The sequence below is a fragment of the Hyperolius riggenbachi genome, chromosome 7, assembly GCF_040937935.1.
Source record: "Hyperolius riggenbachi isolate aHypRig1 chromosome 7, aHypRig1.pri, whole genome shotgun sequence".
NCBI classification, from domain to species: domain Eukaryota; kingdom Metazoa; phylum Chordata; class Amphibia; order Anura; family Hyperoliidae; genus Hyperolius; species Hyperolius riggenbachi.
In genome coordinates this window covers 49,273,182-49,288,065 of record NC_090652.1, presented here as the reverse complement: position 1 = coordinate 49,288,065, position 14,884 = coordinate 49,273,182, and the positions used below count along the sequence as shown (strand labels likewise).

Sequence of the window (14,884 nt, the reverse complement as noted above, 5' to 3'; positions counted from 1 at the left end):
GCTATCCATACTATATCATGGTCTGACCAGTGCTAATCATGTGTCTTGCGAAAATCAAATTAGGTATTAGGGCAGAGGATAGGAGAATGGCATCAATTCTAGAGTAGGTGTGATGTGCAGAGGAAAAAAAAGTATAATTGCGAGATGTTGAATTATGTTCCCTCCATGCATCAACCATATGAATCTCAGAGAGCGTTTTGCGTAGAGATATAGAGAGTTGATGCTGTCTAGAGGAGGGTGGCTGTTGTGATCTGTCTAAAGTTGGGTTAGGGGCAATATTGAAGTCACCAGCCCATATGATGTGGTAGGATGAGTAGTTCTCCACATGTTTATACGAATAGCGTTAATAGGGGTCATTGGAGCTTCAGGGGGGGCATATAGGTTTACTATACAGATTTTATGTGATTGCAGTGAGCCTATTAAAATTGTATAACAGCCCTCATCATCGCTAATACAGTTCTCTAAAACAAACGGTAAGGAGTTTCTAAGTAGGGTAAGAACACCTCTGTGTTTGGTAGTGACAGAGGAGACAAAGTGTCGCTGATATTGGGTATGAAAATATTTAGGGAATGATGATTTAGTAATGTGTGATTCCTGGATACATATTGTGTTGATTTAACTTTAAAATCCATTTTCTCAAAAGTAAAGTTCTTTTTGAATTTTTTTTTAAAGATGTAGCCCCATATATATATATATATATATATATATATATATATATATATATATATATAATCGGATGTATGTGCCGCGATCACTCGAAAATGGCTTGACCGATTTGAAAGAAACTTGGTATACAGATCCCTTACCTGGGCGGAGCTACAAACAGCAAATCAGATTTCACCCATTCATGTCAATGGAAAAAATGTAAAAGGCTGCCATTCTCACAGTAATCAAGCCAGAGTCCCCACACTTGGCACAGTTGGTCACTTGGTGACCGAGGTTACAAATCCAGGAAAAGTGGGCGGAGCATAAAACAGCCAATCACATTTCAGCCATTCATTTTTAATGGGAAAATGTAAACTGCAGCCATTCTTAGACTATTAATCGCAGGGTTCTCAAACTTGGTACACTTGGTCACTGGGTGACTGGGATTAAGATTCAGGAAAGTGGGTGGAGCCTACAACAGCCAATTAAAATTCACCTATTGATTCTTAAGGGAAATATTTAAACTGCTGCCATTCTTACACTGGTAATGGCAGAGGCTTCAAACTTGCCACAGGCGGTCATTGGGTGACTGGGGTCCAAACTCACTAAAGGGGCGGGGCCACAAACAGCCAATCTGATTTCCTTGGTGAATAAACTGCTTCCATTCACACATTTTTGATGTCAGGAACCTGAAAGCTCACAAACTTGGTCATTGAGTGACTGTGTGTCAAGGTTACAAAAAGTGGGCGGAGCCAAAAACAAATTTCACTGGGAAAATATAAACTGCAGCCATTCTTACACTGTTAATGGCAGGGTTCTCAAATTTTGCACAGTTAGTCACTGGGTGACTGGAATTAATATTCAGGAAAATGGGTGGAGCCTACAACACCCAATCAGAATTCATCTGTTGATTTTTCAAGGGGAATATTTAAATTCCTACCATTCTTACACTGTTAATGGCAGGTGCCTCAAACCTGGTACAGTTGGTCACTGGGTAACTGGGGTTCAAATACAGAAAAGGGGTGGAGCCACAAGCAGCCAATTAGATTTGTTTAATTTCAATGGGAATATACAAATTATTGATACCAAGGACCCCAAAGCTCATAAACTTTTTGATTGAATGATTGTATGTCAAGGTTAGAAAAAGTTGGTGGCGCCAACAACTACATTTTTTACATGGGAAAATATAAACTGCAACCATTCTTACACTGTTAATGGCAGTGTTCTCAAACTTGGCACAGTTGGTCACTGGGTGACTGGGATTGATTGATTTTCAAGGGGATTATTTACACTGCTGCCCTTCATACACTCTTAATGGCAGAGGCCTCAAATCTGGTACAGTCAGTCACTGGCCTGCCCCCTTTTCAATTTCAAAAAGGGGGCAGGCCACAAACAGCATCAACATCAGATTTGTTTCATTTCAGTGGGAAATTGCAACTTATTGATGCCAAGGACCTCAAAGCTCATAAACTTGGTCATTGAGTGACTGTATGTCAAGGTTAGAAATAGTGGGTGGAGCCAAAAACAACTAACTTTTTACATAGGAAAATATAAACTGCAACCATTCTTACACTGTTAATGGCAGGGTTCCCAGGATTGACACAGTTGGCCACTGGGTGACTGGGATTAATATTCAGAAAGTGGGTGGAGCCTACAACAGCCAATCAAAATTCACCTATTGATTTTCAAGGGGAATATTTACATTGTTACCATTCTTACACTGTTAATGGCAGAGACCTCAAACCTGATACAGTTAGTCATTGGGTGACTGGAGTCCAAACTCACTAAAGGTGGTGGAGCCACAAATAGCCAATCAGATTTGTTAGATTGATTTCAAACATTCTGTAATTGGCAGGGTTCTCAAACTTGACTAAATTGGTCACTGGATGACTGGGATTAATATTCAGGGAAGTGGGTGGAGCTTAAAACAGCCAATCAAAATTCACCTATTGATTTTCAAGGGGAATATTTACATTGCTGCCCTTTTTACACTCTTAAAGGCAGAGGCCTCAAATCTGGTACAGTCAATCACTGAGAGACTGAAGTTTAAATTCTGAAAAGGGGGCGGGCCACAAACAGCCAATCAGATTTGTTTAATTTCAATGGAAATTGCAACTTATTGATGCCAAGGATCCTAAGCTCAGAAACTTGGTCACTGAGTGACTGAAAGTTACATGGGAAAATATAAACTGCAGCCATTCTTACTCTGTTAATGGCAGGGTTCTCAAACTTACTGACTGGGATTAATGTTCAGAAAAGTAGGTGGAGCCTACAACAGCCAATCAAATCCACCTATTGATTTTCAAGGGGAATATTGAAACTGCTGCCATTCTTACACTGTAATGGCAGAGGCCTCAAACCTGCTACAGTCATTAAATGACTGGGGTTCAAAATCACTAAAGGGGTGGAGCCACAAACAGCCAATCAGATTTCTTTGCTGGATAAAATGCTTCCATTCATACCATTTTGATGCCCGAACCCAAAAGTTCACAAACTTGGTCATTGTGTGTCAAGATAAAAGAAAAAAAGTTTGTGGAGTCAAAAACAGATTTCCCTGGGAAAATGTAAACTGCAGCCCTTCTTCATTGTTAATGGCAGGGTTCTCAAGCTTTGCACAGTTGGTTACTGGGTGACTGGGATTAATATTCAGAAAAATGGATTAAGCCTAAAAAAGATAATCAAAATTCACCTGTTGTTTTTTAAGGGGTATATTGAAATTGCTGCCATGCTTGCTCTGTTAATGCACAAGCCTCAAACCTGGTACAGTTGGTCATTGGGTCACTGGGGTTCAAATCAGAAAAGGGGGCGGAGCCACAACAATCAGATTTGTTTCATTTCACTGGGAAAATTCAATTATTGATGTCAAGGACCCCAAAGCTCACAAAAATTGGTCATTGAGTGACTGTGTGTCCAGGTTACAAAAAAGTGGGTGGAGCCAAAAACAAATTTTACTGGGAAAATATTGACTGCAGACATTCTTACACTGTTAATGGCAGGGTCTCAAACTTTGCCCAGATGATCACTGGGTGACTGATTAATATTCAGGGAAGAGGGTGAAGCCTATAATAGCCAATCAAAATTAATTTGTTGACTTTCAAGGAGGATATTTACATTTCTGCCATTTTTACACTGCTAACAGCAGATGTCTCAGACCTGCTACAGTTGGTCATTGGTGACTGGGGTTCAAATGCTGGAGAGGGGCGGAGCCACAAACAGCCTATCTGATTTGTTTGTGTAACGATTGGTGTCAACACGCAGAGATAATCTGATTATTGGTGATCTGCAGTATCACCAAGAATACAGATATATACCTGATTATTGATGATCTGCAGAATCACCGACAATACAGATATATTGCTAACCTCTAGACACCTGAAGCGTGTAAGTTTTTTGGTGTAACAGTGAGAATTGGACCACCGGGGTAGCAGGTGGTCCAATAAGTAGAGACAGACTCTACTGCAGTCAAGGACTCCAGGAGAAGGAGACCTGACTGGTTTGCAGCAGTGCCCCCTCTGGAGAGCAGAGGGCCCCTGCAGGAGGGCTGAGCGCACAAGGGGTGGGTGACAGCCAGAAAGGTCGGGCAGGCCGGGTCGGCAACACACTGACAGATAAAGTACAAAAACAGGAAGCTGATTCGGTATCCAAAGCAAGCAGGGTTTGGCAACGGAATTTCAGAAGTGCAAGGTACCGAATCAGTGATCAGAGGAGTGGTCAGGAAAGCAATACGTCATAACAGATATCAAACAATGCCTAGTCTGGGTGTGAGGTCCGTGTCTCTACACCCTGGAACTAGTCTGATGTTTAACAGAATGATAACACAAGTTCCCTAGTCTGGGTGTGAGGTCCGTGGTCTCTACACCCTGGAACTGGTCTAAGGAATAACACAGATGATACACAGTATTCCTAGTCTGGGGTGTGAGGTCCGTGGTCTCTACACCCTGGAACTGGTCTAATGAATAACACAGATAATACACAGTAAACTGCCTAAGTGTGGATTCCCAGGACATCTGATTCCACCACACTGAAAGATCTGACTAGGTCTGAGTGCTAACACATAGGTGTTCGCAACGCCAGACAACCAGCAACTGAACAGCAAGAGATATATATATAGTGAAGCGCTCTCCAGCGCCACCCAGCTCCCATCAACCAATCAACAGCTGAGCTGGGATCAGCTGATCGCCACGATCAGCTGACCCTTCTCCTATTGGTATAAAGAGCCTGTCTTGCGGCGGGCGCACACGTAGCTCTCCATCTGTGTGCACTACTGGGTCCAGCCAAACTAGACGCATGTTGCTGCGAGGAAACCGCCGCTCTGTGCGCGGACACCGCCGCCTCACTGTTAGAAAGCGCAGCGGTTTCTCCGCAATCTGTCACAGTTTGATTTCTATATACAAAATATATACAAAATGTCAAAGACCCTAAAGCTCACAAACTTGGTCATTGAGTGTTTGTGTGTTAGGGTTTGGAAAAGTGAGCGGAGCCCACACCAGCCAAATACATACCCAGGCAACGCCGGGTCATCAGCTAGACACCAATATAATCCATGCAATTTGGGGATTGTAGCATGTATGGAGGCTTTGCTATTAACGTTAAAAGAAAATCCGGATCACGGCCGTGAATAGCCGTGATTGACCCATTCACGGCAAAAATACGGTTCGAAATCCGTGATTCCGCTTCAAATCCGTTTCGTATTTTTTTCGTAAGTTTTCGTATTTTTTTAATCACGGCCGGTAATGTTGAATCCGTGAATGGGGGTATCTGAGCACCGCTAGTAGAGATGGCCCGAACGGTTCGCCAACAACGGTGGTTCGCGTTCATGGCGAACTGCAAACTTTATGTGAGTTCGACCCACCCACTATACTACATCATTGGGCTAAACTTTGACCCTCCACATCACAGTCAGCAGACACATGGCAGCCAATCAGGCTGCACTCCCTTCTGGAACTCCCCCCCCCCCCATAAAGGCAGCAGCCTCGGCCATTTTCTCACTCTGTGTGCTGCTGTGTTAGTGAGAGAAGGGAGAGAGGTTGCTGCAGAGAGATAGGGAAAGCTTAGTTAGACTATTGTTTAGGCTTGTTAGCTTGCTCCTTGCTGATATTTGTTGCTTAAAAGCACACCTGTAAGGCTTGGTGGTGTATTCCCCTCAGTCAGCATGCAACGCATGAGCTGACGTGGAGGAGGTACACACACTAGCACAAGGAATCAGGATATCCCTAGTGTAGTGGAGGGGAGGACTGACTAATAGGAGATTGTGGCGCACAGAGCCGGTGCAGATCCGACAGCCACAAACAATACCTTCGCGATAACGTCTCAGCGCAAGGTAGCGCTGAGCGCATAAACCAGAACTGAGGAGATCAGGATAGGTAGACAGAATGAACGCTTGCTAGCTAGCCACTACTTAGTGACAGCAAGCGTCCACAACAAGACAGACTGGAATGAGGCAGCCAATGCGTTGCAGCGATGGCGTGCCTCACAAAGACAGGACAGGATAGTCAGGAAATAGCAGGATCAAGATAGATGAACGTAACACAGACAAATATACAGTAAGTATGTTTTCCTAGCGTATTACAATTACAGCTATCAATGAAACTATTTGTAACGTCTGACTAACATATGTATATATCGGCAATGAACCGATATATGACATAAGCAGGAACGCTGACTAAGACTGGAGCAGTACAGGGAACAGGACTCAGAAGGATTCGCTATCTCTTCGCAGAGATGAACGCAATCCACAAACAGTAACAGAACAGGATTCAGAAGGATTCGTTATCTCTTTGCAGAGATGAACGCAATCCACAAACGGTAACAGGACAGGATTCAGAAGGATTCGTTATCTCCTCGCAGAGATGAACGCAATCCACAAACAGGACCAGGAACAGGATAACTAGCTCAGCACGGGTGATCACGATACGCGCAACCTACCAAAACGTGCTGGAAATCTGACTAACTGCACACAGGATATAAACAGTTCGTGTACGTATACATCAGCGACACTGATGTATCAACGTAACACGAATACAAAGAAAATAATAAACGTGCTGGTATGCATATATATTGGCAATGAACCAATATATGATGCAAAGACCAGCAAAGTATCTTTAGAACAAGAAACACGATCGGGGCTGAAGCAACAGCAAGACAGGCATAAACTGAAGCTATGAAAACCCGAGGAAACCCTGCAGGAAGCAGATCTTTATACTGAGGTCATCCAATGGGAGCAGACATGCAGATTCCCACACAGGTGAATGATAATCAGTCACAAGCTGACAGCAGGGAAAGGCAGACAAAGCTATGCAGCTTGCATGGAAAGAGATCAGAACTGCCTGAGCTGCAGCACTACTACTTCCAGCAATACCTGCTGCAGCAGTGATCATGACAACACCAAAACAGCTCTTTTGAGAGCTAATGTTCTTATGATGTGTTTTTTTTTTGTATGGCCCACTGACACTTGCATATACAGCCCTGTCTGTTGCAGCAGGCTCTTGCTAATTGCTATACTGTGCAAGGCCCAGCACATTCAGGGCCTTCCTTTTTACTGCACCTGTGTGTGACAGCTGCACATTGTATTGTAATACCAGTCACTACATACCTTTTACTGCACCTGTGTGACAGCACGCAGTTTTATATACCAGTCTGTGCATACCTGTTAACTGCACCTGTGTGACAGCTGCACATTGTATTGTAATACCAGTCGCTGCATACCTTTCACTCCACCTGTGTGACTGCACACTGTTCTACCAGCAGTCACTGCATACCTTTCACTGCACCTGTGTGACTACACATTGTTATAGCAGCAGTCACTGCTTACCTTTTCACTGCACCTGTGTGACTGCACATTGTTGTTATACCAGCAGTCACTGCATACCTTTTCACTGCACCTGTGTGACTGCACATTGTTCTACCAGCAGTCACTGCATACCTTTCACTGCACCTGGGTGACTGCACATTGTTATACCAGCAGTCACTGTATACCTTTTCACTGCACCTGTGTGACTGAACATTGTATTAGTCAAGTCAGTGCATACCTTTCACTTCATTCCACCCAATATGGACAAAACAACAGGCAGACGCAGAGCCAGAGGCAGGCCACCCGGCAGGTCTGATCGAGGTCGTGATTTTTCAGGTGTTTCTGACATTATTGTCAGATCTGACAAGATTAGCTGCATGCTTGTTTCTGGCATGATTCAGAAACTTCAACAGCCAAATAGACCAGCAGGGCTGCCAGGCAATGTGTATTGTTTAAAAGGAAAATACATATGGCAGCCTCCATATTCTTGATATTCTGGGGTTGGTCAAGTTGATGACTGCTTCTTTCAGACAGGTAAAAATCTTCTCTGCTTGCAAGGAACCATTATATATTTAGCATTTTCCAATATTTTGTTAAACATTTGGTTAAAAGCTGGCATGAACAGATCAGGGCATTTTAACATGAACTGTGTTGGGCCAGGGTCCAGGTCGCAGGTAGTCTTGTGAAGGTTTAGAAGGATGCTTGAGATGTCTTCTTTGATGCCTTAACCACTTTAGCCTGCGGGTTGGTTTCACTCTAAAGTGGACCTGAACTCTTGCACAGGGCAGAAGGAAAACAAGAAATGTACCCTGTATGTATTTAGAGAGTTTAGCCTGTATAATTCCCTCTCATTTGTGACTATGCACAAGTTGTAATTTGTTCCCTCAGCTGTGTCAGATAGCTGCCACGGCAGAGAGCTAATTAGTAAACACAGGATATTAACCTGTCTGCTTCCATGAAAGCAGGAAGTAGACACACTGCAGATGTATTGGAGGATTTGTATCAGCTGTAACAAAAATGTTTTTCTTTGAGGGCCCTTTCACACTGGCACAGTGCGTTGTGGCAATTTACCGCAGGGCAATGAAAGTCTATGGGTGCTTTCATATTACCTGCGGTGTGGTGCACCGGAAGTGCTCAATTGGTTGCTCTTCCAAAACTATGTTAGCGTGCATATCTGCGTCAATGTGCGGCAGACCGGAAATCATGTAAGTTTATGGCGACCCATAGGTGAATTTTGATTGGCTTTTTTAGGCTCCACCTACTTCTGAATATTAATCCCAGTTACCCAATGACAATCTGTGCAAAGTTTGAGACCCCTGCCATTAACAGTGTAAGAATGGCTGCAGTTTATATTTTCCCAGTGAAAATTGTATTTGTCTCCACCCACTTTGTGTAACCTTGACACACAGTCACTCGATGACCAAGTTTGTGAGCTTTCAGTTTCCTTTCATCAAAATCGTATGAATGGAAACAGTACATCAGCAAAGAAATCTGATTGGCTGTTTGTGGCTCCACTCCTTTACAGTAGTGAATTTGAACCCCAGTCACTAAAATTACTGACTGTAGCAGGTTTCAGATCTCTACCTTTGGCTGTTGTAGGCTCCACCCACTTTTCTGAATGTTAATCCAAGTCACCAAGTGGCCAACTATATCAAGTCTGAGAACCCTGCCATTGACAGTGTAAGAACGGCTGCAGTTTATATTTTCTCACAGAAAAAGTTAGTTGTTCTGTCCACTGTTTCTAACCTTGACATACAGTCACTCAATGACCAAGTTTATGAGCTTTTTTGCATTTTCCCATTGAAATTAAACAAATCTGGCTGTTTGTGCAGCCATTCTTAGACTGTAAATCGCAGGGTTTTCAGACTTGCCACACTTGGTCACTGGGTGACTAGGATTAATATTCAAGAAAGTGGGTGGAGCCTACAACAGCCAATCAAAATTCACCTATTGATTTTCAAGGGGTATATTTAAACTGCTGCCATTCTTACACTGTTAATGGCAGGGTGCTTAAACTTTGCACAGTTGGTCACTGGGTGACTAGGATAAATATTCAGAAAAGTGGGTGGAGCCTAAAAAAGCCAATCAAAATTCACCCATTGATTTTTAACAGGAATATTTAAATTGCTGTCATCCTTGCACCGTTAATGGTACAAGCCACAGTTCTGGTACAGTCATTCACTGGGTGACTGGGGTTCAAATTCAGAAAATGGGGTGGAGCCACAAACAGCCAATCATATTTGTTTCATTTTAATGGGAAAATACAAATTGATGCCAAGGACCCCAAAGCTCACAAACTTCTGTGTGTCAAGGTTATAAAAAGTGGACAGAACCATCAACTATTTTTTTTTACATGGGAAAATATAAACTGCAGCCATTCTCACACTGTTAAAGGGATACTGTAGGGGGGTCAGGGGAAAATGAGTTGAACTTACCTGGGGCTTCTAACGGTCCCCCGCAGACATCCTGTGTTGGCGCAGCCACTCACCGATGGTCCGGCCCCGCCTCCTGTTCACTTCTGGAATTTCAGACTTTAAAGTCTGAAAACCACTGCGCCTGCATTGCCGTGTCCTTGATCCAGCTGATGTCATCAAGAGCGCACAGCGCAGGCCCAGTATGGTCTGTGTCTGCGCAGTACACTCCTGGTGACATCAGCGGGAGCGAGGACACGGGCGTGCAGGCGCAGTGGTTTTCTGACTTTAAAGTCTGAAATTCCAGAAGTGAACTGGAAGCGGGGCCGAGCATCGGTGAGTGGCTGCGCCAACACAGGATGTCTGCGGGGGACCATTAGAAGCCCCGGGTAAGTTCAGCTCATTTTCCCCCGACCCCCCTACAGTATCCATTTAATGGCAGGTATCTCAAACTTGACACAGTTGGCCACTCTATGACTGGGGTTAATATTAAGGAAAGTGGGTGGAGCATACAATAGCCAATCAAAATCCACTTATTGATTTTCAAAGGGAATATTTAAATTGCTGCCATTCTTACACTGTTAATGACAGAGGCCTCAAATCTGGTACAGTCTGTCATTGGGTGACAGGGGTTTAAATCTGTAAAGGGGCAGAGCGTCCCTCTCAGCTTCCTGCCATTACCGCGACGATCAGCGCTCCCCTCCGCTCTGGCCGGCATCCCCGCTGTATTGACGATAAGTGCTGGGTCCTGGCTTGATGACGTCATCAAGTCCCAACCCGGAACTTAGCGTCAGTGGGAGCGGGGAAGCCGGCAAGAGCATAGGGGTCCACAGCTGCTCATTGCTGGAGCCTGGGAGGTGAGTAAAGGCAGCTGGCGAAAGGGAGGACATCTGGGGACACACAGCCCAGCAAACCCCAGGAGGAATCCGGCTGCCTGACCCCCCAAATGCCCCCCCCCCCTTGCATGCAAAATGCCTGGTCCTTAAGGGGGAGTAGGCAGCCGGTCCCGAAGAGGTTAACATTGAGGCAGAATCGCCTCAGAAATGAGCAAAAATGCTGCTGGACCCGAGTTTGCGGTTGGGGAAAAAAAAACTATTCTGGTGTGCACCATCCCATTGAAATACATTAGCCAAGGGATTTTCAGAATCGTTTTTAAAAACACTCAGAACCGCTCTTGGTGTGCACCAGCCCATACATCCGATTTTATATAAATAGAAAAGAGAAAGCTGTTCCTGGCAGTCTCCATTTTTACTTCTGAATGAAGCCAATTCTGATATAATTTCCTACCTTAAGGTGGCCACACATCATACATTTTTTTAAATATCTGTTCAATTTAAGAATTGCAATCAATTTTTCTGACTGATTCTTACATTTCAAAAACATGACCAATGTACCACACACATATGTTAAATTTTTCCTCGGTTATGATAAAAATGATTGGAAACTGTGAGAAAATTGCTAGGGTGTGTATATTAATAAATTGACAATCTAACACACACCATACAATCTTTAGAAAAATTGAAGAAACATTTCCAGCATTCTGGAAATCCAGTTTCAATTTTTTTCTCGGAAGATCCGATCATATTTATCGAATTCCCGTAAAATCGGATCATTTTATTGTATCGTGTGTGACCACCTTTACTCTTTTTTTTCTCATAGAAACTGCACTGTCATATCTATGTAAACACATGAGTACATCATAGATCATATTTCAGCAGCTTCTCCCTTCTCAGCCTCGTGTCACACTGAACTGCACTCAGCCAATCAGTGAGGAGCAGGAATGTGGGAGGGTAGATGACGAGCTTCCTTCTCATTGGCAAATAAAACCAGGCTGACTGAGATTAGATTTATTACAGCAGAAACATTTATGATTACATTGGAATGCTTGCAATGCAGGGTGAGGTTGCAGGCTACATAATAAACACAGAGCAGTGGGTAAATGGAATTTGATTTTGGGACTGACAATCCCGATTTAAGGTCACAACTTGTTACAAGATCACTGTGCTCAGTTGTGTGTGCTGGTACTGATGAGTTTAGCCACTTTTTCTGCCAGAAACTCCACTGGTGAAATTCAGCACGAGAGGAGAGATTTATTTGGGTTAGACGTATAGCCAGGCTTGGGTCAAGAACATAGAAAGCTTCCCTGTGCCCAGATTAAAATTGCCCATGTTGCCAGATCACTGGTCTGGGAGCAGATAGTGGATTATATCTGTGGATCGACCAGTGGGTTGGATGATCTGCTAATTCTCTAGCTATACAAACATCAGCAGAAAGGCAGCCAGAATGAGGAGCATCCAGTGAGGTCTACAAGGAGAAACGCCATCGGGACTTGGAATGGGTTGATTGATAACTTCATCTCCACAAGTGCCTGTTGGGGTTGGAATATTGGTCACACTGTAGACAGTTACTGGCACGTAGCTGCTGATCCAGTCTTGATAAGCTGTGACCAAGGTATAGACCCCGGGGAGACCTGGAGCAGCACACCCTACTCCCCAGCTCACGATTCCAACCTCATACCAGACACCACCAACTTTACACACAAGAGGTCCGCCTGAGTCACCCTGAAAGATGGAAAAGGACAAAATCAGCTGGGTCCAGAGCTACATATGTGATGTGTGTGTCATTGCTAGAGAATACATGCATTTTGCAACATATCTTGGAATTTGCTATTTGAGGGAATTTAGTATTCAATAAAACAACATAGCACTGACTGACTACTGACTGTACAGGCGACTTGGGCACCGCCATAGGCGCTAATGCAAGTATCATTAATGTGGAGAGCAGAAAATTGGGTGCCCGATAAATATCATTTTCAACATTAGAACATTAAAGTTTTTAAAAATATGTTATTGTTTTGAGGCAACATTATAGTTTTTGTAATATTATATCATTTGTCTGTACAACTTTTATCAAACATTTTATCGTTTGTATGCTCAGTTGTTTAATTTTTATGTTTATAAGTGTGGTAGTGCAGGGGCGGATGGTTAGGGTTAGGCATCAGGAAGGGTGGTAGTGCAGGAGTGGAGGCAGGGTTAGGGTTAGGCGTCAGAAAGGGTGTTTGTGTCGGGGGTTAGAGACAGCAAGATCTAGAAAGGAGTTTCCACAAAATGCCTGGGTTTCCTTTTACACTCATGATAGGTTTTCATCTTCTATATTACTTTTGGGGGACCCTATATAGACTGAGTCTCCCTGTACAATCCTTTTGGGATTCCTTCTATATCTTTTCAGGCGGAACCACTCCAACCCATTTTGGGGCCTCACTAAACTGTTTATTGGGGCCCCATTTCTTGTGGGTGTCCATCTTCACCCCTCCTTCTACAGAATGTCTTGGGGTTATTGCTGGTACACTTCTTCTGGGGTTCCCTCTACTTTTGTTATGGTGTTCCTTCTATATCTCTTCTTGGATAACCAGAGATGAAGCACCCTCATGTATTTTTCCATATATATCAATGGGAACATGACAGTAAACACCTACTCTGCTCTTTGTTTCACCCTTCACTGCTCAGTCTTCTTGTTACCAGCTCTGATAAAATCTCTCAAATGAGATAAACAGAGGAACACGAAGAGCCCCAATAGTGTAGTTTGTATTGACAAAGGGGATAATACAAAGAGTAATAGTTGTTATACTCACAAACATGGGTCACCAATAGGCAACCACTGTAAAGGCAGGTGGGGAGATTATCCTGACCCCACTCAGGAATAAGAAGTCGCTCTCTGTAGATAGTAGAAAAGGGTTGCAACCCTCCTCTCCTATATAATATTGTATCCACCCTGGGTGAACAGAGGCACCAAAAGGATAAAGGGGGTTTTAAAGGAGCTTAAAAGACAAAAATTTCATAATTAGAGGAGGCAGTGGTGGACTTACCTCCTCCAAGCAGACACAACACGACTGTACATTCTGTCTATTTATTAACGAACTCCAGATAAAACAAAGCAACGCGTTTCACGGGTCAGCGCTAGTGTTGGGCGAACAGTGTTCGCCACTGTTCGGGTTCTGCAGAACATCACCCTGTTCGGGTGATGTTCGAGTTCGGCCGAACACCTGACGGTGCTCGGCCAAACCGTTCGGCCACATGGCCGAACTAAGAGCGCATGGCCGAACGTTCCCCGAACGTTCGGCTAGCGCTGTGATTGGCCGAACGGGTCACGTGGTTCGGACCCGAACGCGCTCTGATTGGCCGAACGGTCACGTGGTTCGGGTAAATAAATACCCGAACCACGTCATATCTCCGCCATTTGTCTGTGGGTTTAGCTTTGGGTAGGCAGGCAGGGTAGTTCGCGCTCCAGCCACGCTAGCCAGGGTCCCCCCCAGTCATTGTGTGTCGCTGCTGGGAACAGTAGTACACCGCTCGCTCAGCCACACTATATATATAGCATTGTTTACTGCCACTGTGTACCTCGCTCAGCCACGCTATATATAGCATTGTGTTTTCTGACACTCTGTGTACACGGCTTAGCCTGGCTATATAGCATTGTGTGTACTGCCACTGTGCACCTCGCTCAGCCACGCTATATATAGCATTGTGTTTTCTGACACTCTGTGTACACGGCTTAGCCTGACTATATAGCATTGTGTGTACTGCCACTGTGCACCTCGCTCAGCCACGCTATATATAGCATTGTGTTTACTGCCACTCTGTGTACACCGCTCAGCCAGACTATATACCATTGTTTACTGACACTCTGTGTACACCGCTCAGCCAGACTATATACCATTGTTTACTGACACTCTGTGTACACCGCTCAGCCAGACTATATACCATTGTTTACTGACACTCTGTGTACACGGCTCAGCCTGACTATATAGCATTGTGTGTACTGCCACTGTGCACCTCGCTTAGCCACGCTATATATAGCATTGTGTTTACTGCCACTCTGTGTACACCGCTCAGCCAGACTATATACCATTGTTTACTGACACTCTGTGTACACCGCTCAGCCAGACTATATAGCATTGTTTACTGCCACTCTGTGTACATGGCTCAGCCAGACTATATAGCATTGTGTGTACTGCCACTCTGTGTACACCGCTCAGCCA

The 14,884-nt window shown here is 44.2% G+C and overlaps 1 protein-coding gene across 1 annotated transcript in view; it reads right to left on the bottom strand.

Annotated features, from left to right (window-relative positions):
- Positions 1 to 11,921: 11,921 nt before the first annotated feature.
- Positions 11,922 to 14,884, bottom strand: part of LOC137525510 (serine protease 27-like) — a 48,054-nt gene continuing 45,091 nt past the window's right edge. The window contains exon 4 of the mRNA XM_068246635.1: positions 11,922 to 12,407. Within this exon, the coding sequence (XP_068102736.1) occupies positions 12,099 to 12,407 (309 nt within the window). The 3' untranslated portion in view covers positions 11,922 to 12,098. The remainder of the gene's footprint in view (positions 12,408 to 14,884) is intronic.